The 27696-nt window shown below is 65.5% G+C and overlaps 1 protein-coding gene and 1 pseudogene across 2 annotated transcripts in view; one reads left to right on the top strand and one right to left on the bottom strand.

Moving 5' to 3' along the window:
* Window positions 1-336: 336 nt before the first annotated feature.
* Window positions 337-5722, top strand: BIRC5 (baculoviral IAP repeat containing 5). Its single transcript, XM_079798140.1, has 4 exons — window positions 337-496; window positions 928-1037; window positions 2545-2662; window positions 4554-5722. The coding sequence occupies exons 1-4, from the start codon at window positions 386-388 to the stop codon at window positions 4641-4643; spliced, it is 429 nt and encodes a 142-aa protein (XP_079654266.1). The 5' UTR covers window positions 337-385; the 3' UTR covers window positions 4644-5722.
* A 4577-nt stretch (window positions 5723-10299) lies between these two features.
* Window positions 10300-27696, bottom strand: part of LOC307115398 — a 36773-nt pseudogene continuing 19376 nt past the window's right edge. Inside the window, exons 2-4 of the transcript in view lie at window positions 12509-12960; window positions 12173-12359; window positions 10300-10529 (exon numbers count right to left, since the gene is read on the bottom strand). The product of the transcript in view is annotated as an uncharacterized misc_RNA (transcript). The remainder of the gene's footprint in view (window positions 10530-12172; window positions 12360-12508; window positions 12961-27696) is intronic.

Below are 27696 nucleotides of genomic sequence, written 5' to 3'. Positions count from 1 at the left end.
CCCCTCCAGGGCAGGGGGAGCTGGTACTAGGGGGCTCCAGGAGTGGGGCGCCCACAAGAACCACCAGAGTTTGCAGGCTGAAAGGGCTTAATACAGATGGACTCGACAGGCGCCTCCTTAAATCCATTACGAAGACTGCAGCCCAGCTTTAGCTCCACTTCGTACCACTCTGCTAAGCCTGAGAAGCGGTAAACGCGGGACCGAGGTCGCTTAGGTGCACCGGGCGCAGAAGCCGAGCCATGCAGAGGGAGGACTACAACTCCCAGAATGCCCCGCGCACTCCCAGAAGCCCGCGAGGGCCCCTCCCGACTGGGATTCCCGACAGGCCTCGCGGCGGCCGCCAACCGCTTGATTTGAATCGCGGCACCGCTGGGGTGGCGGTGAGATGGGTGCCCCGTCGTTGCCCGCGGCCTGGCAGCTCTACCTCAAGGACCACCGCGTCTCCACGTTCAAGAACTGGCCCTTCCTGGAGGGCTGCGCCTGCACCCCGGAACGGGTGAGACGGGGGGACCCGGGGGCCCAGGCCCGCCCCACGGGGCCCGGGCCTGCTGTTCCCTCCCGCGGGGCTCGGCCCCTCTCTGGGTTCCCGGGCCCGGGGCGTCCCCTCCCGCGAGGCTCGGCCCCTCTCTGGGCTCCCGGGGCCGGGGCGTCCCCTCCCGCGAGGCTCGGCCCCTCTCTGGGCTCCCGGGGCCCGGGGTGTCCCTTCCCGCGGGGCTCGGCCCCTCTCTGGGCTCCCGGGGCCCGGGGTGTCCTTCCCGCGGGGCTCGGCCCCTCTCTGGGCTCCCGGGGCCCGGGGTGTCCTTCCCGCGGGGCTCGGCCCCTCTCTGGGCTCCCGGGGCCGGGGTGTCCCCTCCCGCGGGGCTCGGCCCCTCTCTGGGCTCCCGGGAGGGGACGCGCCGCGGGGTCCGAGCCTGCCTTCCCTTGCAGATGGCCGCGGCCGGCTTCATCCACTGCCCCACCGAGAACGAGCCCGACCTGGCCCAGTGCTTCTTCTGCTTCAAGGAGCTGGAGGGCTGGGAGCCCGACGACGACCCCGTGTAAGTGCCCGCCTGGCCCCGCCCCTCCGCTCTGCACGGAGCTGGGGAAACTGCGTTTCCAAGAAAGACACTGAGGGCAGCAGCCGCGGTTTTCCCACCTCGTTTTGCGCCTGAGCAGCTGTTGCAAGTGGATGAACCGCCGTGCGCCGGCGCCCGGTGCCGCTTCCCGCCTCCTCACCCTGGTTTGGCCAATGCCCCTCGGGGTGCATGTTGAAGAGGCTCCTTCCTGTCGGTCCCCAAGGCCTTGAGGTTGGACAGAATCCGGGAGCAGCTCCTGCTGTGACCAGGGGTGTCCAGGTGCCTTTCTTGTTTCGGAGTTGTGTGTTTTTTTAAAATATATATTTTTATTGATTTTAGAGAGGAAGGGAGAGGGGGAGAGAGAGAGAAGCATCAGTGATGAGAGAATCAAATGATGCCCTTGACTGGAATCGAACCCAGAACCCTTCAGTCCGCAGGCCGATGCTCTATCCACTGATCCGAACCAGCCAGGGCTTGTTTCAGAGTTTTAAACCTCAAGCCTTATTGTGCTTCAGTTTACACAGCACAGAGGCCACCCTTTGGAAGTGGCTTAGGCCCCGGTGGGGTTGGTTCCGTAAGGGACGGGACTGTGCGTTCGGGGCCACAGCAGGGCCTTCGGCAGGGCCGTGCCACGCTTTCTCGCCTTCCCCGCGGAGTCGACCGTTTCCACCACTTTCTCTCCTGGAGAGAACGAAGCGGGAGAACAAGTTGTTTCTCTTGTTGCCAGGAAATGTGTTTGCGATCGTCACCCAGTGCTGACTGGGCGGCACGGCGGGCACACCAGGAGTCACTGGGAAACGCCCGTGTTTTGGGGAGTGGGTGTGAGAGCTGTAGTGTCTTCAGATCCTAGTTACTGTGGGCTGTCCCCCTGGGCGTCCTGTGGCTGTGCTCATTCGTGGGGTTCTGGCTCGGCGCTGTGCGCTCGCACGCCTGCTCCCCCGCAGACAGTGATGGTGCAAGGCCCAGCGCTTCCCTGGAGAGGCCTGGCCCGGGGGCCTCATTCCCGACAGATTATGTAACAGCTCCCAGGATATGAGGCTGCTTCAAAACACCCCTGAGCCCCGAGCCCGTTTGGCTCAGTGGACAGAGGGCGTCAGCCCACAGACTGAAGGGTCACAGGTTCAGTTCCGGTCAAAGGCACATACCTCCGTCGCAGTCTCGGGTGAGGATTAACAAAACAAAAAAAATATCTTGAGGATTTTAGAGGGATCTGACGTAATTGCTCTGGACTCACATAACGGTCTTCCTCCTAACTGCTGAGGGCTCCAGGTAAAACCCATCAGGGGAGGGGGCGGGGAGAGGGGTCCACAGAGAGAAGGCGCTGAGCTGAGCGCGTGGGGATGTGGCCGGGGGCCTAGCCCTGGTTCCGTCTACGTGGGATGTCACTCTGCTCTCACAGGAGCAGGGGAGCGGGGCGGCGGGAGGGCTGCGGTGCCGAGCGGTTGCTCCCTTCGCCGCCGCCTCGGCTGACCTCCGTGTCCTTCCCCAGAGAGGAGCACAAGAAGCACTCGTCCGGCTGTGCCTTCCTCTCCGTCAAGAAGCAGTTTGAAGAGCTGACCCTCGGCGAATTTTTGAAACTGGACAAAGAAAGAGCCAAGAACAAAGTGGTACGTGCGCTTGGGGGAGCCGGGAGCCGGCCCTGCGGGTGTCCGCCATACGAAGCCTGCGGCCCGCACAGCCCCTCGGGCGCCGCGGCTGTGCGATGGCGTTCTCTGTGGTTCTTGTTTTCACACCCGTTTACCAATGTCACGGCCGTCTTAGCCCAGTGGCTGTGCAGGAGCAGGCGTGGCTGGTGGGTGGCCCGCAGGCTGCAGGTGGCCGGCGGCTCTGGTGACGGACCAGCCTTGTTTATCGTTAGGGGGCAGTCGTTCGGGGGCAGTTGTTAGGGGACAGTCGTTCGGGGACAGTCGTTGGGGGCAGTCGTTAGGGGGCAGTCGTTAGGGGACAGTCGTTAGGGGACAGTCGTTCGGGGACAGTCGTTCGGGGGCAGTCGTTAGGGGACAGTCGTTAGGGGACAGTCGTTAGGGGGCAGTCGTTAGGGGACAGTCGTTCGGGGGCAGTCGTTAGGGGGCAGTCGTTAGGGGGCAATCGTTCGGGGCAGTCGTTCGGGGCAGTCGTTAGGGGGCAGTCGTTAGGGGGCAGTCGTTAGGGGACAGTCGTTCGGGGGCAGTCGTTCGGGGCAGTCGTTCGGGGCAGTCGTTAGGGGGCAGTCGTTAGGGGGCAGTCGTTCGGGGCAGTCGTTAGGGGGCAGTCGTTCGGGGGCAGTCAGAGAAAGCCAACGGGAGGAAGACGGGTGTAGCCAGGGAGGCTGAAGCCGATTCCAGCCACGGAGAAAGGCAGCGCTGGGGCCTGTGGTGGAGGTGTCAGCACGGCCGCAGGGAGCCCGCCAGGGGGCGCTGTCTGCACCGGCGGCGTGGGCGGCATTTATTTGGCGACGAGTGTTTGTTCTCCCGAGTCATTACATGGAACACTTTCAGTGATGCGGGAGGTGTTATTTCTCTGTTTAGTCACAAATGGTATGAGCCTCTGTAAGGGGTGGCCACTGCTCATCGGGTATTTCCTTCCGGGTCATTTTAAAACCGACACATCGTACAGAGGGTGGAAAGTTAAGCTAAGCCGTGGCCCTGTCTGTGATGTCCGAGGGCTGTGCTGTTGGAGAGCGCCGGCCACGGCGGTGGGGAGAGCTGGGTTCAGTGGCTCCCGTGCAGCGCCTCGGCCACACCGGCTGCGTCGTGCTTGCGGGCCGCGGAGTGCACGGTGCAGAGAGTAGGCCGTTTTCGTCTTTGCAACAGCTTCGGTGCACCGGGCTGCTTCCGAGTTTTTCTTATTAGAAAACATTTAACCCAATAGAATTTTTGTTTTTTTTAATGTGACAAATCAAGGAGAATGAAAATTAAGGTAGGGCAGCCCTAGCCAGTTTGGCTCAGTGGATAGCGTGTCGGCCTGCGGACTGAAGGTCCCAGGTTCGATTCTGGTCAGGGGCACGTGCCTGGGTTGCGGGCTCGATCCCCAGTAGGGGGCGTGCAGGAGGCAGCCAGTCAATGATTTATCATTGATGCTTCTATCTCTCCCTCTCCCTTCCTCTCTGAAAAAAAAAAAAAAATTTTTTTAAAAAATTAAGGTGGGGCAGGCGGCCGGGTTGCTACGGTGGCTGTCGCTTGTTCTCGGAGAGCACCGAGCAGAATGGAAGGGTGGAAGCTGGCCCTGGCGGCAGGAGGCGGAGGTGTCGTGTTCGGAGGAAGCTAGTGTTTGCCGGGTCCCTCACCTGGACAAGAGGAGGCTCTGGCCTGGCCTGTGGGAGCGCCAGGTGCAGCCAGGCTAGTGGGCGGGGGGCTCGCTGGGTAGCCGGAGCCGGCGCTGCTCGGACCCCAGTCTCGCCGACCTTAGCCACAGGGTGCGATTTGGAAGCTGCTCTTTCTCTCTATTTCCTGTTTGTTTCTCTTTATTTCTCTTTATTTCCTCTTTCTCTCTCTTTATTTGTCTGTTCTTTATTTCCAGGCAAAGGAAGCCAACAATAAGCAGAAAGAATTTGAAGAAATCGCAAAGAAAGTCCGCTGTGCCATTGAGCAGCTGGCCGCCACGGAGTGACGCCTCCCGCCCGCTCCCGGTCGCGCGGAGGGCGGCGCTGCCCAGGCTGGGTCCCAGGGTCGCCGCTGCTCCGGGCGTAGCAGTGACGTAGGAGAGGAGGGCACGGCCATGTGAGAAGGGACTTAAACTGCGTGCTGGCTCTCGGAAGTGGGGCCGCAGCTTCTGTCTGCCCGGCGGTGCCGAGGCCGCGGCTGACTCTGCCTTTGGGCCTCGTGGCTCTGTGGGTCCTGGAGGCGCCGGGGGGAGGGGCGGTGTGGTCACGTGGGCTTCCTGAGCTGTATGTGAGCCCATCGTGGGTCTTTGCTGCTGGACGAGTAGAGGATCGAGGAGCCAATTCACGTGTGTTTGCACAACCTAAGCTTGGGGTGTGCATTTCTGTGTCCCTAGTGCTCTGTACTCTCCCTTCGACAAGTCCTGTGACCGCCTACCTGCCAGGCCCCTGGCTGTGCTGTGTGCGTTCCGGGTCTCTCACCTGGTCATCGTTCTGTGACCTTCAAGCCTGCAGAGGGACTGTAGTAGAGCCCCTGCCGTGGCAGCCCCGAGTGACTGGGAGCCCGAGTGGCTGGAGGGACGGCGAGGACTGGCGTCTTGAGTAAAGCTAGCCTCTTGCTTTGAGGTCGGTTGAAGGTCCTTCCCCTCCGATGGGCACGTGGCAAGGTTACATTTCCCCCAAACAGACAAGGGAAAGGTCCTCAGAGCCCGACCCGCTCCAGCCGGAAGAGTGCAGTGGCCGGCCCTGCCCTGCCCGGCGCGGCTGCATCCAGGCCGGGCGGGAGGAACCCCGCGGAGCAGCTCCTGGCTCTGTCGTCCGCTGTCCACTTCCCTGAGGGACCGCATCACACCCTCGCGCTGTGAGGATGACCCGCCCTTTCGCTGTTCACCCCCCTGCTGCCCAGAACCCGAGCCCCCAGGGGGCCACCTGGCAAGTGCACCCCCTCTCCAGGCCCTGGCCGCCGCAGAGCCAGCAGCAGCGATGTGGGGGGTAAGGCGGAGAGGGGGTGTCGGAGTAGAGGGAGCCAGGAGGGGAGGGGAGTCAGGAATCACACTGACCCCCCCCCCGCCCCATGGCCCAGCTGGCCGCAGCCACATGGGGCTCGGGCGCTCTCCTCGCACTCAGGTCTCTGGTGCCTCTGCGGAGGTAGGGCTGCAGGCAGCGCGGGCGCCACGCAGGTTGGGGCAGGGCCCACCCGCTGCCGCTGGGCCCCTTCCCCTCGCCTAGGAGCCCGCCCGCATGCTGCCCGCAGAGGGTCTCTGGTCCCCATCACCCCTTCCCAAGCCGCCTGGGCGGGCCAGCCAGGCTGGGCTGGGAATGAGGGGGACGCTGGGCGGCCTGGGCCTCACCCGGGGGCTGTCCCTGTTCAAGGCAGACACCAGGTCACCCCGAGTCCCCCCGCGTGTGACCTGGACTGTCCCACTCAGCCCCCAAGTCCTGACCAAGACTGGGGCGGGGTCAGAGGGGGGGCAGGGCCGGCTGTCCCTTCAAGAAGGGGCTGGGGTGAAGTGGGAGCAGTGGAGGTGGGAGGCCCACAAGTGACCACGAGTGGCTTCTCCGGGAGGTCAGGCGGGCCTCCCAGCCCTGCACCCCCATCAGGCACAGCCAGGGCCGGGGGCAAGGCCCCGCCCAGTGGCCTGAAGCACACGGGCGGGCAGTAGGTCGGCACCTGTGTCCACACTGCCCACTGCCGCCCTCTGCTCCCTCACACGGGGGGAGGGGGGGCAGCCTGGGTGTGAGTGTGTGTCTGTGCGCGCGTGTGTGTGTGTGTGTGTGTGTGTGTGTGTGTGCACCTGTCAGTGTATGTGACTAACACTGACGCACACACACACACGTAGGTGACTGAATATGAGTGTGTAGAGTGAGTGTATGTGAGAGTGAGTGAGGGGTGTGTGTGAGAAGTGTGTGAGCCTCCCCACATCTGGGCCTCCCACCCCCACCTGCTCCTTCAGCCCCACCTTGAGGACAGACAGCTGGGCCCTGGCCACCCGTTCCCTCCCCCGCCTGCGCCCTCGCCCTCACGGGTGTGAATGAGTGAGAGAGAGAGATGGTTTCCTCCACGCGCCTGGGGAGGAAAGACCCAGCTCTTCATCCACCAGACAGATGTGCATGTGTGTATGCATGTATGCGCACATGTGTGTGTGCAGGTGGGCCGTGTGTGTGCATGCGTGGGTGGGGGGAGTCAGCCCACATCACCCGCACCCTTTCCGGTCCCAGCCTGTGAGTGTGCTCAGCGGCGGGGCCTAAGGCGGTCCTGAGGGCGCCTGTACATCACAGAAATCAGGTCTCGAGCCGCCCAGGGCCAGCGGAGCGCCAGTCCGAGTGCAGGAGGGGGTGTGGCCCGGGCGCTGTCAGCCACTGGCCCCTGCAGGTCCGCCCACCAGGCTGTGTCCCTTCTGCTTCGTAGGGCGGAACGGCTGCACCCCCTGGTCCACCCCTTTGCCGTCAAGAACCTGGAGGTCTGCGCCTTGATGTGGGACCCCCTCTGTGAGTCCTGGGCGCAGTCACCCCTCCTTCAGTCCCCGGAACTTGGCCAGCTGACCCGCCGGCCCATACATACGTGAAAACCCCCCCTTGACCAGCCGCGGCCCCCTGCTCTGGTGGCTCCTGAGCACAGGGGCCCCGCGCCCAGCCTGTCCCGTGCCCTTTGGGATTCTTTGTGTCTCCAGTGGGTCTCCCTGGGGGGCTATGGGGCACGTGTCTGCTGCCCCAGAGCAGCCTGGAAGGTTGGGGACGGTGGGGGAGCCCCTCACCCTGGGCGTCAGGAAGCCTGTGCCAGGACAAGGTAGGCACTGGGAGGGTCGGGTGGTTACCATGGCGACAGGCATCAGGGAGGCCGATGGCCCAGCTCCCCCAGCCAAGGCCAAAGCAGCCTGTGTCCTGTGAAGGTGGACTCCAGGCGGACGGCTCTGAGGCAGGCCCGGCCCTCCCACCCCGAACCCCCCCCCCCCCCTGTTCTGCAGCGTTCACCAGCTGCCCTGGGGTGAGGCTGGGCCTGCGGCCTCCTCAGTGCCCCGGCCCGGAGGGTCCCTCTGCTGTTCCTCACTGCGGCTACCTCGCTGGGGTGTGAGGGGCCGCAGGTCCGGCTCTCCTGCTACTGGGCCCCTGCTCCCCTCTGGGCCGCGCTGAGCCCGGCCTGCCCTGGGGTTAAGCTGCAGCAGGTCACCCTGGGTGGCACCGGGCCCTTGATAGGGGCAGGGGATCTGCTTGTGGCCCAGAGTTAGGGGCGGGGGTGGGGACTGCAGAGTCGCAGGGAGGGGGAGAGGGTCCTCAGGGCACGGGCAGGGGTCACGAGAGGGGAGAAGGGCCTGAGACTCCCCGGGGCTGGGAGGGGCACTGAGGTGTGTGTTGGGACTTGGGGGGCTATTGGAGGGGGACATGCACTGGGGGGTACGTGGGACTGTTTGTACAGGGTTTTGTGGGATGAGGTCCTGGGGTTTGAGGACTGAGCCCCCATCCTCCCCGAAGGTGAGTGGCAGGACCTGGGCCAGGGCTGAGGACCACTGAGTGGTCACCGTGCCCCTCCCCAGGTGCCTGACCCAGGCAGGGCTGTCCGCTACCTCAGCTACTCGCACCTGGCCTTTGCCAGGCGGCCCACCTGTACGGCGCCCGGCACGTGCGGGGCGTGGGCATCTGCTTCGGCTGGTCCCTCGCCCTGGCCTGGGCTCAGTGGCATCCTGCTCGCAGCCGCCCGGGCCCTCAGCCTCAGCCAGCAGCCCGGTGCCCTGCACTCTGGTCATCTGAGTCCCAGCCTCGGCAGGCAGGGGAGGGGAGGGGTTCGGTTTCCCTCCCCATCCTGGGGTTGGGCGCCCCGTTCTGCAGGCTTGGCTGGGGTCCTGGCTGGGGGGGTCCTGGGGCGGGCAGGGCCTGGGGACAGGAATGAGCTGCTCTTGCTGGGCCAAGGGGACGGGTGGGGCTCCCTGCCCAGTGTAGGCCCTCGGCACTAACTGGTTGCCTCCTGCAGAAGCGAGAAAGGGAGTCCCAAAGAGGAAGCAGGCGCCCGAGGGGGAGTGGGGGGGAGTGGGGAGGGTGCTCAGCCGCCCCTCTGCCATCGGTCCTGGTGGCACCACTGCCTAGTCCTAGGGGCCTGGGTCAGGTGGAGAAGCTGCCTGTTGGAGAGAGGCAGGTACGGCTGTTAAATACCGTGTGTGTATCGGCCCATCCCATCCTCCGGTCGCCTTAACAATACTAACCACCCATTTTACAGAATGGGGGACTAAGGCCCAGCTCACCGCAGAGCAAATGGCGGCGCCAGAGGCCCTCGCTGCTGGCGGGACTCGTGGGCCCCCAGGCCTTGTGGGCGGGAGGGCCTGAGGGCCTGGGTCTGCGGTGCAGGCTGGTGCGCTGGGCCAGGTGCACGCGGGCTCCTCCCTGGTTTTCGGGCCTGTCCTGTCCTGTCCTCGGTGGCTGCTGCTCCTGAGGCCCTCGGGAGCTCCCTGGGGCGTCTGCAATGGCCAGGGGCCTGGTGGGCACCGCACAGGCAGGTGTGGAAGTGGCGGGGGAGGTGCGGGGGGCGGCGAAGGGGCTGCTTAGCTGGCAGGGGCCGGCCGCCGGGTGGCGGAGCCAGGGCCGGGTTGGGCTGCAGGTGTGGTGAGTGGAGGCTGTGGGCCACAGAAGAGGCCTCTCGGAGGGGCAGTGGGGAGGATGGGCGGCCAGCCTACACCAGGCGGCGTGGTCGGCGAGGACAGACGCTCATTTTCCTGGAGGCGGAGAAGTCGGGGTGACCGAGGAGAAGGATCCCCAGGGACTGGTACGTGAAGCCCCAAGCTGCCCGTTTCGGGCCTTCCTGAGTCTGGGGCGTGTGCTGGGGGGCGGCCTCTCTGGCTTTGGTCTTCCCCTCCCGAGGTCACAGGAAGCTCCGGGCACGGGGGGCTGGGCCATCCGGGGGCTGAGGGGCTCCGTCCTGTCGCAGCCCCTGCCGCCTCCTGGTGAACCAGCCTGTGCTGGTGCGCAATTGCCTTCTCTCGTTTCCAGGCCCTGGTGGTGGCTCAGTGGTTAGAACGTTGGCCTTCAGACTACAGGGTCCTGGGTTCGAGTCCGGTCAAGGGCATGTACCTCGTTGCAGGCTTGATTCCCAGTCCTGGTCAGGGGGTGTGCGGGAGGCAACCAATTGATGTGTCTCTCTCACATCCATGTTTCTCTGTCTCTCCCCCTCCCTTCCTCTCTCTAAAAATCAATGGAAAAGTATCCTCAGGTGAGGATTCACCTAAAAAAACAAGTTTTCAGAATAGATAACGAGCATCTGTGGCTCACGAGCCCTGCAAGGGCCGTGGCACCGTCACAGCCGTGTGCGTGCATGAGTGTGAGTGTGTGTCCATCCATCCAGACACGTCTTCTGCAGACACAAGCTCCTCATTCCAGGAGGGCTGGGGGGGCGGGGGGACCCGGGGGAGTGTCCCCCTCTCAGATCCAGGGCCTGGCCTTGGGCAGGTCTCGGCTTCTGAGGCCTCACGTTCCTCCCCTCGGCCCCAGGGCGGCTCCTGTGGGCTCGCCCAGGCGGGCAGTGGGAGAGTCTAACCCGCCTCTGGGCCTGCAGATGGCCCAATACTCAGACCGGGCCCAGCAGCGTACGCAGCTGACCGCCAGCTAGTGACCCACAGGTTTCATCTCCTCTAAGCAGGGGCACGTAGGAGCAAATGGCTTACACATTCCAGTCGGCCCGCCCCCCATTCTTGGGGGCACCCACGTCCAGTATCAGAGGGAACCCAATCCCGGGGGAGGGCCGGGCCCACCTGGTAGTCGATAGGGACGCTGTTCCCCCCCCCCCTTCCGTCCCCCGCTGCTGTGGGTGTTCTCCAGGCACAGGAGCTCCCACTCCGGGTGGCAGGGGCTCCCAAGGCCCCATGTGACTGACCATCCTCTCCAGCTCGGCCAGGTCCGGGGGCAGGTCCGGGAGGGGTGGCAGTGTGTGCAGGGGGTGCGGGCGAGGCATGGACAGTCAGGTCCTGAATGCTCCTCCCTGCTCCAGGTTGTGGAGCCTTTCCCGTGCTGTGGACGGGGGCACAGACACCCCCCCTTTTGGAGAGAGTGCTGCTGTGCACCCAGTGCTCTGTGCGCCCACTAGGGTGCAGCAGGGCGCCGAGCTCCGGAGTCAGCGGCTGGCCTGAGCCTCGGCTGCCCCCGTGTGGTCAACCTGGGAAGGGTTCTCCTCGCTACCGGGAGAGCCCAGTGCAGGTCCCAGCCCTGTGCCTGGGAGGCTGGTTCCCACAGAAGCGCCGAGCGCCCTGCGCTGGGCCCCCCGGCAGCTCGCCGATGTGGAGGTGACACTCCTGTCCGAGGGACACAGCACTGAGACACAGGTGGGGGCGGTGCTGGCACAGAGTCCAAGGGGACCCCTCTGCCCCACCCAGCTGGCCAGGCTGAGCTCCAGACCAGCTGACTCCCAGCGCCGTACGGAGCACAGCGCCCCTTCAAGATACCGCACTGTCCTGTGCGGGAAGCGGTCCCGCTGCACCACGCGAGCCCAGGGCAGCCATCCCGTGGATCACGGGCTTTGCATAGCTTGCACCCTGTGCCTGAGGCCCACCTGCAGGGCATCACCTGCACCCAGGGGCCCCAGCAGGAGACAGGGCACAGGGCACTGGCTCAGCGGAGAGTTTAAAAGGCCCAGTCTGAGGCTGGCCATGGGTGTGGGCTCCATGGAGGTCTGCTCACCCCCAGCAGCCGGCAGCCTTTTCTGCAGCTCGGAGGGAAGGAATGGGGTGGGGAGGCCAGGAGGCCCCACCAACAACGGCTCTCGCCCAGAGCCACTCTGCGAAGTGCTCCCCTTGGGTTACAACCCTGAGCCCTGGTGTCCAGACCAGGACACCTTGCCTGGGACTGTGCTGCGTGGCTGAGCTGGACTGGGGCCCCAGTCTGCCAGCTACATAGTCTGTGGTCTTAGTGACCAAGTACCCGGGTCTGGGGGCCCCTCATCTACCCTCTGGGCCATTGAAACTCTGTGGTTTGAACCCCCCTGACCCACCCAGACCTCACACCTGTCTCACTTCCTTTCCCATCAGCCCCTGCAGGTGGGGCCCTGCGGTTTCTCTGCTGACTTCCTCTCCCAGAACAGAAGGGCTGGAGCCGCAGAAGGGCTGGAGCCGCAGAAGGGGGGACTGGGGGCTGGGGGCGGGGCTCCTGGCTCCTGCTCTAAGCTCACTGGCTCCTCTCCCATGGCATCAAGTCTGAAGCCCTTAGCATAGCATTCACAGCTGGTGGGACCTGGCCTCCGCTTTGCCCTCAGGGACAGGGTGCCCCCCTCCCCGCTCCCCCCTGCCCCTCCCCGTCCAGCCACAGTCCCCACCGAACCCTGATCTCCTTTCTCACCGCTGTGCTTCTGCTCCTGCAGTTTCCCGCCCGGGGAGCCAGCATTTCCTTCCCGCTGCCCCCCCCCCCCCGTTCCCACGGCGCTCTGTGGACGCCGGCAAGCCCGGCGCCTCCCCCACGGGTGGCTGGCAGCAGCTGTCTCTGCGCAGGCTGCCTGGCAGTGGGCTCAGCGTCTTTGAAGTTCCAGGCAGCAGGGGTGCAGGCTGGGCGCACGATCAGCCCCACTCACCACCTGACCCACAGGCAGGTGCTTGGGCTCAAGTGGCAGCTCTGTGGCTTGTTGCTGGCACAGCTGAGGGTCGTACACACCTGGCAGCAGCAGTAGGTCCTTGTGGCAGCAACGGAGGTGATGAGAACCGTTTCTTCTGGGGGTGCCGCCTGTAGGACCCTCTTTGCCATGTTAGTTTTCTGTTTGTCTTCATGGGGAAAGGCGGTGGGTACAGGACGAGGGCTATAGGTTTTAGAGTGAGAAGACCTGGGTTCAAATCCGACTTTGCCACTCAGCGTCTCAGAGCCGTCCTCAGCAAAATGGGATAACGCCCACCTCATGGGAGGGTGGGGACACCTCGATGTGCAAGATCACCTGGGACGCTGCTCGCGTGCAGACTCCGGCTCAGCAGGTCCGGTGTGGGCCCGATAATCTGATTTCTACCACACCTGCAGGTGATGGGCCCGACTGAGCAGCAAGGACGAGAGCGCAGAGCCTCGCCTGCAGCTGGGCCGCCACCCCGTGCGCCCCAGGCCGCCTCTCCCGCCAGCACCACGGACAGCGCACTGGGGTCGCGGTGACGACCCCGTCCCGGCCTCAGGCCGGGCTCACCAGGGACGGTGGGGGCCTTGCCATGTAGTCGTCCCACGAGTGCTTCGACCTCAGTGTGCCTCCCGTCCGGCCGGAGCGTGGTCACCGTGTGGCTCCGCAGGTCCACCACGTGCGCCGGGACCCCCGCCCGGCTCCCGGATCCCCGCAACCCACTGGCCCCTTGTCACTGGGCCGCGGCCCGGGTCAGTCCGCGGAGCCTGGCGGGAGCAGCACCCGACCCCTCCCCGACCTCCCCGGGCCAGGGCGATGGGGAACTTCGGGGTCAGCGCCGTAGGACTTCCCAGATTTCCGATGCCACTGACCAAAGGAGGGCACCACGGCATGCTGGGAGTTGTAGTTCAGACTCTCGCTGCAGGCACCGCGCAAGCCTGAGTGGAAGGCCGCGCGGCGTGCTGGGAGTTGTAGTTCGGACTTGGTCGCGGCGGGGTAGGGGTAAGGGGCGCCGCGGTCCTGGGATGCAGCGGAGGGAAGGTTGTGCTACAGCAGGCCTTCCTAATGCGGGCGCAGGGAGGGCCCCCAGCCCCGGGAGACCAGTACTAGCATCCTGCCGGTCTCACAGGCGGGGGCGCTGGGACAGCGGGAGGAAGGACCGCGCCTGAGGTCACTTGCGGAGGAAGCGGCCCAGGCTGTCTGCAGAGTCCGCTCGGAGCCACTGAGTTACTGTCTGAAAAGCAGCTCTGCACCCTTTATGTTTTCAGCACAGATTCGCTGGGCGCCTGCCTCTGTCCAGGTGCCAGGCAGAGGGACACAGCGCTGGTGCAGCCAGGCTGAGCGCCTGACCTCATGGGCATAATGAGGGGCAGAGTTAGAGGTGCCCGTGAAGGGCACCCACCCACGCAGGGAGCACGGGCCTCCTGAAAGCCCAGTCCCAAGTGGTGGCTCCTCTTCCTGGAGTTCGAGCCATAGATGTCCCCACGGGAGGAAGTCAGTCCCAGAGGGTGCAGCCCCGGGCAGGGCCCCCTCAGCAAAGCGGACGCTCATCCTTCATTGGACCCTGACCTTCGTCAGAGCTCCAGGTCCGCCTGGGGACCGGAGAGCCAGCACCTGGGGTGGGGTCAGGAGGGAGGGTGTCCCGGGGGAAGGTGAAGGCAGGGCCCAGGCCTCCGGGCCGGCTTCCTGGCTGAGTGTGGCAGGCAGAGCGGGCGTTAATCACACGAAGGCCGAGGGAACAGCATGGGCAAAGGTTTGGGGAGGAGTCCAGAAAGGCCAGCTGGCCGGAGAGGAGCAGGGTCTGGCGGCCTCCCCGGAGCTCCCACCCTCTCGCCGTGCCTGGCAGGGTCACTCTGAAAGGGCGGAAATCCCAGGCCCGGTAGGCCCGGTGACCCCGAGGACCCGTCTAAACGAAGGGCTCTCTGTGCCCCTCTGCCCTGACCCGAACCCTCCGCAGCGTTCCAGGCCCTTAGAAAACAAGCCCCTTATCTCAGTCTGGCCCCAGCCCTTCTGCTGGGAAGTGGGGGCGGGGAGCAGAGCCTTTGTGGGAAGGAAGGGAGGGGTGGGGGCAGTGATGGGGCCTCTCAGGGGCGGGGAGACGGACCGCACCTCACAGTTTGCAGGTCCCTGTTACTCCTCCCGGCAGCCTGGGGGAGGGGGCTGGGCAGGGGTTGGGGCAATCTGAGAATGCCACCAGGTGACACAGCCAGCCCCAAACCAGGCCTTTCTCCTCCCACAACCAAGCCGTCTCTCCAGAGAGCTGACCCCTCCTGGGGGAAGCCGCGGGGTGGGGGTGGGGGCGCACAGAGATCCCTTCTGCCCGTGACCGCTCCCCTCTACCTGGTCCCGGGCTCCTGGGCCAGGCCCGCCTCGCCCCGTGTGGCTTCCCCAGTGTCAGTGAGGAGGGAGCACGAGGGTGGGAGAAAGGCAGGGACACGCCCCTCGGCATGAGCCATGTTCCGGGGCCTTGTCATGAGGGGAGACCCTCTGACCAAGGCTTGTTCTCAGGGTTGTCTAGGCTCGTGCGTGTGTGTATGTGTGTTTTTGTATGTATGTGAATATGTGTATATGTATGTGTGTACACATGTATTGTGTGTGTGCATGCAGGTCAGTGCATTTGTGTGCACATATGCATAGAACTGTTTAACTGTGTGCACACATGTGCAGCTGTATATACAAGCATGTGCGAGGGTTGCTCTGTACTGGTACATGTGCTTGTAGGGTGGGTATGTGGACTGGGTGTGTGTGTGTGGGCTGTGTGTGTGTGTGTGTGTGTGTGTCCCCGTGTGTGAGTCGTCCTGTGGTTAGTTGGGACGGTCCACAGCTCCTGCGCGGGGACGAGAAGCCAGAGTCCCTGGTGCAGCGCATTGAACCTGTTTGCACAGGTCACTGAGCTGACCCCTTCCCTACTCTTCTCAAAAGGAGAGTCCGGCTCCCTCGCTAGTCCCCACTCCGCAGGTCACGGCGTCATCCCCTGCCTCCACCAAGACCTGCCCCATCAGCTGCCCCCTTCTCCCACGGCCACCACCCTGGGCCAGGCCGCCTTGGCTCCTGCCCCCAGGCCAGGGTGCGGCTCCTTCTACCTCCCGTCCCATCCCGTCCTGTCCCCAAGCTCACACCCACTGCGGCCCGGCGAGACCGCTTCCCCCAGCTCTGGCCTCTCGCACCCCCAGAGCCGTGCACCTGCCGCCTCCTGCCCGAGAGCTCCCGTCCACGGGCAGGTGTCCCCGGGCTCAGCTGCGATGCCCCCTTTCCAGGAGGCCCCCTGAACGCAGCCCAGCAGGGCAAGGAGGTGGCCTCCTCTGGGCACCTAGCCTCTCACTGCCCGTGGGGTCTGGGCCGGGGCCAGGGCTCTTGGCCTGGGGAGTGTGAGTGCCCAGCGCACAGGACTGGGTAATGCCAGGGAGGGCTGGCGAGGTGGGGACACAGGATCCACTTCCCGACTCCGGCTCCGGGAGCCGGGCGGCACGGACGCCGCTGCGGGAGGCAGGGGCGATGTGGGGTGGGGGGCCGTGTCCCTGAGCGGCGGCCAGGAGTGGGTGAGGAACAGATGCTGGGCCTGCTCCAGCTTCTCCGTGGGGGGGTCTGGGGTCCCCACGGTAGCCCCTTCCTGGCTTTCTGAGACCTCCATTTGCCGCTCCCCGGAGCAGGGAGGACCCTGGGCAGGCTGGGGGGGGGGGGCCTGCCCAGACCTCCCGAGGCCGCCTCGCTCCGTCCCTCACCAGCCTCGCTGGCACCCCTCCAGGCGCAGGCTCTGGGTGTGGGCTCAGACGCACGAGCGAGCGGAGTTCAGCGCGTATTCCTGTAACGCCGGGCCTCTGGCAGGAAGTGAGTGGCGGGAGGCCGCTGCTGGGAACCTGTGCGGCCCGAGGAGATAGAGCGAGGCAGCAGATTGGAGCTGCAGATAGCGCCCGGGCCTGGTAAACAGGGTGGGGGTTAATGTCTTTCCCAACCCGCTCCTGGCCCCGAGCCCGCGGATCTATAGGGCGCTGGCCCGGGGCCAGGCCCCACAGCCCGGGAGTCCAGCGAGCTGTTTGCACCATCATCTCCCCAGACTGGGGGTGGTGAGGGAGAGAGAGCTGGTCCGGGGGCCTGGCTGGGCACAGCGGTGGGCACGCACTGGGCCCCTGGGAGAGGGGCTGCCCCAGGTCAAGGCCACATGTGCTGTGGGGAGGGAGGGAGGCGTCCCTGAGCCCTGTGCCCCCTCCGTGGTGGCAAGCACGACAGCGCCTCAGAGGGCCACCTTCAGAGCCATCCCGGGAAGTGCAAACAGTGGGAGGCCTGGAGAGGGGCAGGGAGGGCGTGAGGGGCGCACCCTGCTCAGCAGCTGCTCTGCTCTGCGGGGGCGGGCGGCCGGGTCATGGTCGCCGGAGACCCTGTGCTGTTCCAGCCGAGGAAGAGCCAGAGCGGTGGAGCTCCGTCCGTGAGCTGCGGGACGGCGCTGGGCAGGCGGCGGGAGGCGCAGGGCTGGCCCGGGGCGCCCGGTCAGGGGCACGGGGCGTGTTTAAGTGTTGAGACAGCACACGACATGTGAAGAACAGCACAGAACATGGCTTCAGTATTAGAAAGAAATGGAAAACGACCTCCCAGCCCGGCCGGCGTGGCCCAGTGGTCGAGTGTTGACCTATGAACCAGGAGTCACAGCTCGATTCCCCGTCAGGGTCAGGGCCCAGGGTGTGAAGTCAGTCCCCAGTGGGGGGCGTGCAGGAGGCGGCCGATCGATGATTCTCTCATCATTGATGCTTCTATCTCTGTTTCCCTCTCCCTTCCTCTCTGAAATCCATAAAAATATATTTAAGAAAATAAAGTGAACTCCCATGTCGTTGCCGCTGGGATCCAGAAAAAGACCACGGCCAGGATTCTGGAAGGCTCTCTGCCATTCACACCCCCCGCCCCGCCCCTGCCCACAGGTACTGCTGCCGCCTGACTTCTATGATGATGACCTGCTTTTCATTACGGTTTGGGCACCAAGGCTGGAGGCCTGAGTAAGAGCTGCTAGACTTTGAACTCGGTGTGAAGTGGCCTGGGACGCAGCTCCGTCCGCCCGGCTCCTGGGGGTGGGCCTCTGCCCCTCTAGCTCCGTCGCTGCCACCGTGTGCGTCTCCACAGCGCGGTGCGCCCAGGCACGCGGCTTTCTCCTTCCACCTGCTGGGGACGTGCGGCTCGCAGGGCACCTGTGCGCACCAGCGGGCAGGCGCCTGGGGCGGACGCGAGGCCCAGATACCATCGCGCGTTGCTGGCCCGCCCGCTGGCGGCTGCGGAGGTGACCCCCCTCCTGCCTCCCGGCCTGTCTGTCCCCGTCACAGCCTTATCAGACTGAGGGCTGAGCCGCCGGGCGCGCCCTGGCCCTTATCTCTGCATTTCCATCTGCCTTCCCACAGCTGGGGAAGTGAGCACCTTGCGTGTTCGGTCACTGTGACGTCGTCTCTGTGTGACCCGGGAGCCTTTTTCGGGAACTTTCGCGGTTACCTGCCTGCTGCGCACGGATCCCCGTAGTGACGGGCGAAGCGGAAAGAGCCCCTTCCCACGGCCGGGGGGGTTCACTTTTGTGGGGTTCACTTTTGTGGGATTCCTGATCGGTGACAAGGTCTTCCCTTTATGCAGTTTAACCCCTCCCCCCGCTTTGTCCCAAGAGCCCCTTCCTTTCCTCAAGGTCACCGCGCGCTCCTGTGACCTCTAAGCTCGGAAGTCCTCTCTTTCCGGGAAGCTCACGCTTGTTGAGGGCGATTTCCCTGCAGCCACTGGCTCATCCCAGGGTGGGGGGAGGCGGTGCGTGGGCCGGGGCTGCGGCCCCTCCACCCCGCGCTCAGGCCAGGGCTGCTCCCACGTGGCCCTGTGCCCTGGCCCGGGCGGTGGGCGGCGGGCGACAGGGTCAGGGTGGCATTCAGAGTCTTGGCTCGGGGCAGGAGCAGTTAGGGGACCGGGTCTTGGTCAGAAGCAGAAGGGAGGATGGGAGGCAGGTGCCACGGTGGCTGCGGGAGGGAGTCCCAGGTGGCCGTGGGCGGGCCTTTGAGCCCGAACCCGAGAGCCTGGTGCCCGCCGGGCTCAGCCCTGCCCTAGGCCTCTTCTCTCTGGAGAGGCCTGAGGCCCAGCCTCTGGGGATGGGAGGTGCTGGGGGTCCGACCCCTTCCCCAGAGGCACCACAACTTAGGGTCCATGGGGAGGGGCCGCAGGGACTCCAGGTCTTCAGGGCTTCTGGGGGCCTCGGGGGGCCTGCGGGGCAGAGCAGCTGGGATCCCGGGAACAGCCGCCCGGCCTCCAGCTCTGCTGGGAAGCAGCCAGCCTTCCAGGAATCCGCTCCGAGGTGGGGGCGGGGAGGAGTGTGGGGAGCCAAGGGAGCCCAGGCTGGGTCCCCACTTCAGGGGCCCCCTTGGAGGTTGGGGGTTGAGGTACGCATGGAGGCATGGGGAGCGGGCCCAGGGGACCCTCTGCAGAGGTTTGGGGACCCTTGGTGTGTCAGGCCCGGCCGGCTGGATCCCCACTTCCCAGGACCGCCCCCCCTGCGCCCCCCCTCCCGCCCTGGCTGCAAGCAGAGCACAGCTTCGCAGCCTCGCCTCCCCCCCCCCAACCCGCCCCCTCCCCCCACGTCCCAACTGGGCCGGTCGCGCGGGAGACCATGTTGGGCCGGGCAGTGTTCACTGCGGCAGCTTCCTCCTCCTGCCAGTAACTCGCCCTCGGCTGCAGGCGCCTCCGATCGCCGCAGACGAAGCTCCGAATCTGCTCGCACAGGCACCGCCCGCTTCCTGTTACTCCGGCCGAAGCGCTGGGTCAGCTGCGCGCTGGCCCCGCGGCCCACCGGGCGGGGGGACGGAGGGTCAGCAGGAGGCTCGGGCGCAGGCCCGGCACTTGCACAGACGCGGAGCCTGAGCCGTGCTGGGCGCGGAGGGCTCTGAGCCCCCGTCCTGCAGAGTGGGAGATGGGCTCCTCCCGTTGCCCACGGGGCAGAGTGCCCCCAGTGCGTGGCCTTCCCTCAGGCCCTCCTGTGCCCCCGGCCTCCCACTCCTGCAGCCGCCAGGGCCAGAGCCTGTGTGGAAAGGGAGGTCAAAGAAGGTTCCGGAAAGCAGACCTGGATGGAAGTCACGTGAACAGGAGGAGTCAGGGCTTTGGGGTCCTCTGCCCTAGAGACCCTATCCCAGGGGCAGAGGCAATGCCAGGCTTGCCCACCGTGCGCACGCTCAGTCGTCTCCCCAGCTGCCCACAGGCCCCTGGTCACGGGGGCGGGGAGAATGGCTGCCCCAGCCTCCTCAGCCTGCCCTGAGGTCAGGGGCCGACATCAGGGCCCTGGCGCAGGCCCTACGGTGTTTGTGAACAACATTTCCGATGACGTCGCTGTATGTTGCGCACCTACTGTGTGCTCTGGAGACAGGCCCCAAACCCGGGCTTTCTAGCGCCCAAGGGCACCCTCCTCTGTACTCGAACTGTGTGGGAAGTTCGTCTTGCCTGGACCCCCACCGCTCCTGTGACCTTGGCCCTGGCTGGCCTGCTTCTGTCCCCTGGGCCACAGACAAATCCAGTCTCTCCCGGGGCAGCTCTCAGAGGTGGAAGGTGGCCTTGTTGGGGGCACCCCGGGCACCCCGGGTGTGGCAGGATGGCTTTGGGAAGAAGGAAGGTTGGATCTGGAGGCTGGGGACCCCGTCCCGCTGGGGAGTCCAAGGGGTCGCCCCCTGACCTAGGTCTCCAAAGGGTCTCAGCACGGCCCATGGGGTGGGGAGAGGATTTTGTGCTTCGTGTCTAAATTTCACCCTTTTAAAATGTCTGTCCTGGCGAGTGTTTTATGAAGCAGGCAGCAGGTTCTGGGCGTGGGAATCTGTAACCCACGAAGAACTGTGCACACAGAGCCAACACCCTTCTCACTGCGGAGCACGGGGGCGCGGGGGTTTGAAGGTCCTGCCTCTCGGGTCTTATCGCTTCTCTTCCTGTGCACCTGCCCGCCGAGCCCGAAGTCCGCGGGGCAGGAGGAGGGCAGGCCCACGGTCAAGGACGGGGAGGGCTGGCTGCCAGGAACCGCCTCGAGCTGGCCGGAGGGGCGCGGGGGGGGGGGGGGGCCTGAGGAGCAGGGGTGTTGTGAGCAGGGTTGGGACTTGGGCCTCTCCCATCAGGAGCAGAGACAAGACTGAGCTCGGCAGCCCTGGGCGTGGGAGAGGCGGCCAGGCGGGGCCCTCCGGAATCAGGGCCCCCTCCTCAGGAGGGGCAGCACGGGACTGCACTGCAGGGGGCGCCACGTTCGTCTCCCAGCCCCGGCCCCGCGAGGAGCAGGTCCCTGGAGAGACTGAGTCCACACACCAATATCGGTCTCGCTCCTGCAGGGCCCGGGCAGGCAGGGCTCGGCGCTGGCGTCGTGTGTTCCTGGGCGGGTGGGCAGGTAGCCGCACACGATGCCAGGGACCCCAAGTGCCCGGCGCATTCCCAGAGCCCCGGGCGAGCAGAGGCTGGTGCAGCAGCTGGGCCTGTGGGCACCGAGGAAGGGGGCTCAGGAAGGAAACGCCAAGGTCTCGTGCACCCACCGGGCCATCGCTCCTGGGCACGGTGAGGGGTGCCAGCCTGCGTGAGGGGGAGGTGCTTTGTCTCCCGCGGAGGCAGGGGCCTGAGGGGGCATGGCCAGGACCTCTGCACGGCCGGGGCCAGGATCCCCATTTTGCAGGCGAGGACACTGAGGCCTGGGAGTTAGAGTCGCTTGCTGCTGAGCAGAGGCAGGATGGGAACCAGGTCTGGCTGTGAGGACCACAGGTGTGTGGGGCCGGAGGGCGGTGCTGGGAGGGCCGGAGAGCTGTCTGCACGCTCAGGAGTCCCGGCTGTCCTCCAGGCCGCTCAGCTCGGCCCCTCTGCCAGGGGGGGCCCCTGGGAGCCGTGCCCTCTGCCAAGAGACACACCCTCTTCTCCCTGCGTCTCCACCTTGCCTTCCCTCTGGGCAGCCTGTGTCCCTCACTGGAGGGCAGGACCTGCATCTTTTGTTGTCAGGATCCTTGCACAAGCTTGGAACCTGATGGGCGTTAAGAAACCTGAATAGCCCGGCCGGTGTGGCTCAGTGGTTGAGCATCGACCTATGAATCAGGAGGTCATGGGTTTGATTCCCAGTCAGGCACATGCTGGGGTTGCAGGCTCGATCCCCAGTGTGGGGCGTGCAGGAGACAGCTGATCAATGATTCTCATCATTGGTGTTTCTATCTCTCTCTTCCTCTCCCTTCCTCTCGGAAATTGATTTAAAAAAATATATATATATATATCTTCTCTCTATATAAAAGGCTAATATGCAAAGTGTCCCCTCGGGAGTTTGACCAGGAGACTGGGAGTTCGATCACTCGCTATGACTTGTGCTGACCACCAGGGGGCGGCGCGGAATGAAGGAAGGCCCCGATCAGCCCTGATCACCCGCCAGGCCTAGGGACCCTACCCGTGCACGAGTGTGTGCACCAGGCCTCTAGTACAGATGTAAAAGAAAAGACCTGAATAGATGTGGATGAGGATGGGGAGAGTAGAGGGGTGTGAGGGGCATCCCTCCCAAGATGGGAATGGGCCAGAGAGGAGCAGCATTTATACAACAGGCAGGGAGGGCCAGGCCACCTGGGGCAGTTCCAGCAAGGGCCCGGAGCAGGGGGCGTGCCAGAGCCTGTCTGGTCATGCGGAGGGCCCAGTGGGACAGAGGACCTTGAACGCCAGCCCGAGGGTTGGGACTGGGCGCCATTGTCAGTAGGGAGCCCTGTCAGGTCCTTGATCAGGGGCAGGGCAGGGCAAGCCCAGCCCACCCTCCTCCAGGAATCCTTCCAGCCTTCGCACCTGAGGCCTCAAGCTGCACCTGGAGAAGGTGCCTGTCAGCCGTCCCCTTGGTGGGGGGTACAGGGGTGTGGGGTTGTGTGTGTGTGTGTGTGTGTGTGTGTGTGTGTGTGTCTGCCAGAGCTCAGGACTGACCCTCCCTGGAACCCACAATCAGTCAGATCAGGGGCTCCTTCGTGCATTTATTCAGGAAATGTTTGTGGGCACCAACTGGGCCCAGAGACCAGCCACGCATTGGGAGACCCTGCCTAAGGGCTGGGCCTCTGGGGGTGCACGAAGGCCACCCCACCCCCATGGTGGGGCTAGTCTCCCCACCCCACCCTGGGCTCAGAGCCCCTCCTCCGCCTTCGCCCCGCCCATCTGGGTGGAGCAGGGAAGCAGCCCCCTGGCCCTGGGGGCGGGGCTTGCTGGGGGGCGGGCCCCACACGGGCGCTGTTCCGGGAATGGGGGCTTTGGGCTGTTTTTTTGTTGGCGAATACGCACGTGGCCTTAATTATTTATATGCAGCACTTACGGCCCCAAATGTTTTATCGGGACTCGGCAGGTCCGAGGGCGCTAAATGGATGCCCCAGGCGGCGCGAGGGCGGGGAGGGGACTTTGGGGGAGCAGTGGGGAGCCGGGGAGCTGGCCTAGGGTCCCCCAAACCGACTGGGGGTGAGGGAGGGAAAGGTCCCGATCCGGGGTCACGGATCGGCTTAACTCTTTCAGGTGCTGATGGGCTTTGGGACCCCGCGGCTGGGCCGCACCTGGGGAACGCCACGCGGGGGGGGGGGGGGGGGCCCACATCTCTCAGCCGCAAACCGAGGCCTAAGAGGGGCCCAGGCGTGGGGGGCGCGAGCGGAGGCGTGGCCTCGCCATCCGCACAACTACTGACGCTCAGCCCCGGAGAGCAGTGGTCTTCCCGCCCCTTGCAGACCAGAGTGGGGGTGCAGAGGAACCCCCGGCTGGTGCCCACGCGGACTGGAGCGGGGCAAGGGGGTGTCTTTCCCCGGCAGGGGGCCGTCTCCCCCCAACACCCCCCCCCCGTACCCCGCGGCGCTGCCCTCCGTGTGCCCCCTCCTCCTGGCCGCCCGCAGCGCCTCGCAGATTCCTGGAAGCGCCTCCCGGGTACCCCCCCCCCCCCCGCTGCGCTGCAGGATTTGCAAGGGGCTCCGAGGGCACCCCCCCCCCCCCCGCCCCGCGGCGCCCCAGGACTCTGAGCCCCATCCCTCCACCCGCGCGCCCAGGCCGCCCCGGCCCCTCGGCTTCGGGCTGCATTCGCGGCCGGCGGGGCCAAGCGGAGGGTCCCGACGTGACGTGACGGGGTGAGCGCTGGGCGGGAGGCGGGAGCCCCCCAGCCCCCGGAATGCCTCGGGGTGGCGAGTTGGCGGGGGCGTCGGTATTTGGAGGTGCACCCGGGCCTCCTGCGCCTGGGGGCTGCGTCCCCCACCATCTGGGGCTTCTGGGGGTCCCTCGCCCGGTGGTGGTGCCCGCGCTGGGGACGGACGGGCAGGACTTCCCTGAACCGCCGGTGGGCCGGGCGGGGTGAGCTGGAGCTCCGCAGGAGCCTCGATTCCCAGGGGCGGGAGGCAGGGCCCCCGGAGCAGTTGCTGGGGCGGGAGGCAGGGCCCCCTCCCCGGGAGCAGTCGCTGGGGCGGGAAGGCGGTCGCTCCAGGGTGGGACGGGTCCCTGTGCTCCCCGCAGAGGGCGAGGACTCCCGGGAGGCGGCCGGGGGCCCCTGGATTCCCAGCGCCAGCCGGTCCCCCGGGGCCCCCGGAGGAATGGGCTCGCACCCGCCAACCTGCTCCCCTCGCCAGAAGTTGCCATGGTGACCCCCTCCCACCTTCAGCGCCGGCTTTTCCAGTAAAACCACTGCAGAAATCCATACTTCCCGACAGGCACGCCCCCGGCCCCCCGCCCCCCACTCCGCGGTCTGGGAGCAGCTGGGAGTTAACCCTCCGCTCACCGGCACATGCTGTTTGGGGGAGAGCCGACAGGGGGGGCAGGGGCCGGAGAGGAGAAGGTGGGCGGGGGATAGGCCTGCCGCCCGGTCCCCCAAGACCCTCCAAGAGGACTGGAGCAACTCCAGGAAGTTGGAGGGGGCGCGGGAAGCGAGCTCGGGACTTAGGCCCCACCCGGGAGGGGCCTGCCGGGGTCTGGCTGCCCCTGGTGTGGCCCCAGGGCCTCGCTAGGGCCCAGCTCTCCAAGGGGTCTCGGCTGCAGGGGTTGGGGTCACATGGACTTAGCGGCCTGCAGCTGCTGGGGGATTAGCTCCCGACGCTCCTCCCAGCGCAGCCTCTCCCCTAGAGGCCCCGCTCAGCTGGGGACAGCGACCCTGTGACCCTGCCCACCCCGAAGCCCCAAGCCAGGCTGCGGGCCCAGGGCCGGCTTTGTGGCTCAGGCCCCCCATGGGCTGCTGGACAAAAGTCACTCGGGGTCTGGGCTGCCTCCCCTGGGCGTGGGGATGACCTGGGCTGCTGCAGTTGGAGGAGGAAGAGGGGTGCTGCTGGGTCTTCTGTGGGGGGGCCCTGGGGACCCTGAGGCTGCGCAGGCCGGGCCCCAGCCCCGCTTCCACTTCCAGGCTGGGAGCGAGGGCTCTCATCGCTCCTTCCAGCCGGGATGAATAATTGAGAGGTCTTTGAAGAGAATTAATTAGCCCGTTTATTGACTGTAAATGCTCCGGCAGATGATAGAGGGAGGGCTTGCTGCCCGCGCGGCGCCTGCCTGCCAGGGCGGGCGGCAGCTGGCCCTTCCCTTTGCACCAGGGTTCCCTCTGCGTGGCCCGTGGCCCGGGCTCAGCCTTAACCCGGGGGGCCCCCCTTCTCCTTGAGCCCCAACCTCCTGGCGCCTCGCTGCAAGGTTCCGCCCCTCAATTACAACTCATCCCTTTTCTCTTCCAAGAGGCAGGGGGCCCCTCCCCCGGGGGAGTGGGGACAGGGCATGTCCCACTGCACGCTGGACCCTCGGGGCCCCCCGCCGGACCAGGGGGCTGCTCTGGGCTCCCTGGGTCTCTGTTGGGTCCGGCACCATGTCCCCCGCCCCAGTGCACACAGGGAAAAAGGGAGCTCAGCCACGTGGACACCCCAGGGTGCTGGGGCCGAGAAGGCACGCTGTGCACGCTGGGACAGGCTGGCCTGGTACGTGGGGACCAGGCGTTCATCACCACGGCAAGCAGTTCTGTGGCTTTTATTCCAGGCCAGGCCCTGGTCCAAGCACATTACATGGGCTCATTTAATCCCCGGCAGCCCCATGTAGACCCCACAAAGGTGGGGGCGGGGGGGGGGCCTGCTCCCCAGCTGTCTGCAGAGCCTCCGTGCAAAGCTTCACACAGGCGAGGGCTGGCTGGCGGGCTGGCTGGCTGTGAGGAAGCTGAAGGCCAAAGCCAGGCTCGCACACCCTCCTTGTCTGAGTGAGGACCATGCTCCATGGTTTGCCAGCTCCGGGGAACAAAGTGGGGGCCCTGAGCACCATGCCAGGGCCATCCCCACCTCTGGCTCTGGGCATCAGTGAGCGTGGCAGCAGGCACTGGGGTGGGCACGTGGAGACCTGGCTTGGACAGCCCCGCCCTGCAGCTCTGTGGCATGTGGGCTGGGGAGCCGGGGGGCGGGGGGCGGAAATCTGGTCCAAATGAGCTATGCCGCCCTAGCCGGCTTGGCTCAGTGGATAGAGCGTCAGCCTGCGGACTGAAGGGTCCCAGGTTCGATTCCGGCCAAGGGCACATGCCTGGGTTGCAGGCTCGATCCCCAGTGGGGGGTGTGCAGGAGGCAGCTGATCCATGGTTCCCTCTCAGCGTCGATGTTTCTATCTCTCTCTCCTTCTCCCTTCCTCTCTGAAATCAATAAAGAAATATATTAAAAAAAACAAAAAACACAAATGAGCCATGCCAGGGCCTGGGCTGGGACCACAGGGGGGGAGGGCTGGGCCAGCTCTGGTGGAGGCAGGGCTGAGAATCCAGGCCCGCCCTTAGCCTTTCCCTGCATTCCCGTGGGTGGTGGACATTGCCCCTGTATCAGTCAGCCGTTCCCATACTGGCTGTGTAACAAATAGTCTCTCTATGGGCATTCAACAGTAAGCATTCCTTTTTCTGCTCCCATCTCTGTGGGTTTGCATTCCCACCAGCGATGCACCAGCCATTTCTCCACATCCTCACCAACGCTTGTTATTTTCTGTTTTGGGGGCGTGTGACGTTATAGCAGCTATCTTACTGAGTGAGCGGCGGTACCTCCCAGTTGTGATTTGCATTTCAGTTGTGGTTTGAGATAGGTTTCTGTTTCTCGTAACTGGTACTAGTTGGGGTGGGCTTGGCAGCTGTGCCCAGAGGCCCGCGTGGTGGTTGTGGCTGTGCCCACACTTACCTCTCCCTCTCAGGACCGCCCAGGTGGGTGCTCCCAGTCGGGGGGAGTGCTCCTCTGTCCACTCAAACCCCCCGTGAATGGTAGCCCCCCAAAAAAGATGCCTCCACACATTGTTTGGAAGCAGGGTGTTTACAGATGTAGTTAGGTAAGGATCTCGGGGTGCTCCTGAAATGGGAGGTGGGGAGGGCCACTGTCCACGTCCACCCATGACCACCACCCGAACTGAGCAGAAGCCAAGGGGGACCAGGGCAGGACTCATCCGCGGAGCCCCCTTGGGGTGGAGTCTATTTGGGGGCCCCTGGGGTGCACCCCTCCTAACTCCCTCCTGTTGGAAGGAAGGGGCGACGCCGCCCACCTCTGCGGTGGATTGGGGCAGCAGCCGAGTCGTGGGCTGCGAGGTTTGGCAAAGGAGCGGCAGACCCAAACCGGATCCTGCGGCTCTTGGTCCAAAACCCGCCCTCGCTCCGGAGTCCTGGGGGGGTTTTCTGGGGGGCGGGGGGCTCGGAGCCTCCTTCCAAGCTCCGGAGGGCGGCAGGTGAGCCTCCCAGGTGGACACGCTCTGCCCCCGAAGCCCCTCAGAGCACCCTCACCTCCCCTCACTCAAGCTTGGGGGCACCGTTAAACCCACTGAGACCCAGGACGCCCTGCTTCGCTAACCAGCCGTGAGCACCTGCTCCTGTGACGGCCCCAGGGGCCCCCAGGTCACTTGTGGGGGTGCCCGTTTGCTTGGTCTTGTTCGTTAGTCCCACCCGAGGCCGCCACGTTCAATACAAGAAACAAACACAAGACCAGGCGCCCAGAAGTTCAATTTGAATTTCAGGTAAACAGCCGCTGGTTCTAGCCTGAGTCCGTCTCCTGCCCGTGTGGGTAGACTTGTCCCAAACACGACCGAACTGGGCGCCCTGCATTGCATCCTGCAGCCCTGGCCCCGGCACCCGGGGAGGTCCTGCAGCTGCCTTCTTATCCCAGAGCTGAAATGGCTCCCTCCTCCTCCCCCTCCCCCTCCTCCTCCTCCTCCCTCTCCCTCCTTCTCCTCCTCCTCCTCCTCCTCCTCCTTCCCCTCCTCCTCCTTCTCCTCTCCCTCCTCCTCTCCCTCCTCCCCTCCCTCCTCCTCCTCCTCTCCCTCCTCCTCTCCCTCCTCCTCCTCTTCCTCCTCCCCCTCCTCCCCCTCCTCCTCCTCCTCTCCCTCCTCCTCCTCTCCCTCCTCCTCCTCTTCTTCCTCCTCCCCCCCCTCCTCCCCCTCCTCCTCCTCTCCCCCCTCCTCCTCCTCTCCCTCCTCCTCCTCTTCCTCCTCCCCCTCCTCCTCCCTCTCCCTCCTCCTCCTCCTCCCTCTCTCTCCTCCTCCTCCTCCTCCCTCTCCCTCCTCCTCCTCCTCCTTCTCCTCCCCCTCCTCCTACC

The sequence above is a fragment of the Cnephaeus nilssonii genome (assembly GCF_951640355.1).
Source record: "Cnephaeus nilssonii genome assembly, chromosome: 19".
NCBI classification, from domain to species: Eukaryota; Metazoa; Chordata; class Mammalia; order Chiroptera; family Vespertilionidae; genus Cnephaeus; species Cnephaeus nilssonii.
This window is presented reverse-complemented; position numbering and strand designations above follow the sequence as displayed.

Bases quoted from the DNA above. Each gene is read 5' to 3' on its own strand.
- BIRC5 (XM_079798140.1), top strand. From the start codon at position 386: ATGGGTGCCCCGTCGTTGCCCGCGGCCTGGCAGCTCTACCTCAAGGAC. The intron at 497-927 runs GTGAGACGGGGG...CTTCCCTTGCAG, and splicing joins GCGCCTGCACCCCGGAACGG to ATGGCCGCGGCCGGCTTCAT. The intron at 2,663-4,553 runs GTACGTGCGCTT...CTTTATTTCCAG, and splicing joins AAAGAGCCAAGAACAAAGTG to GCAAAGGAAGCCAACAATAA.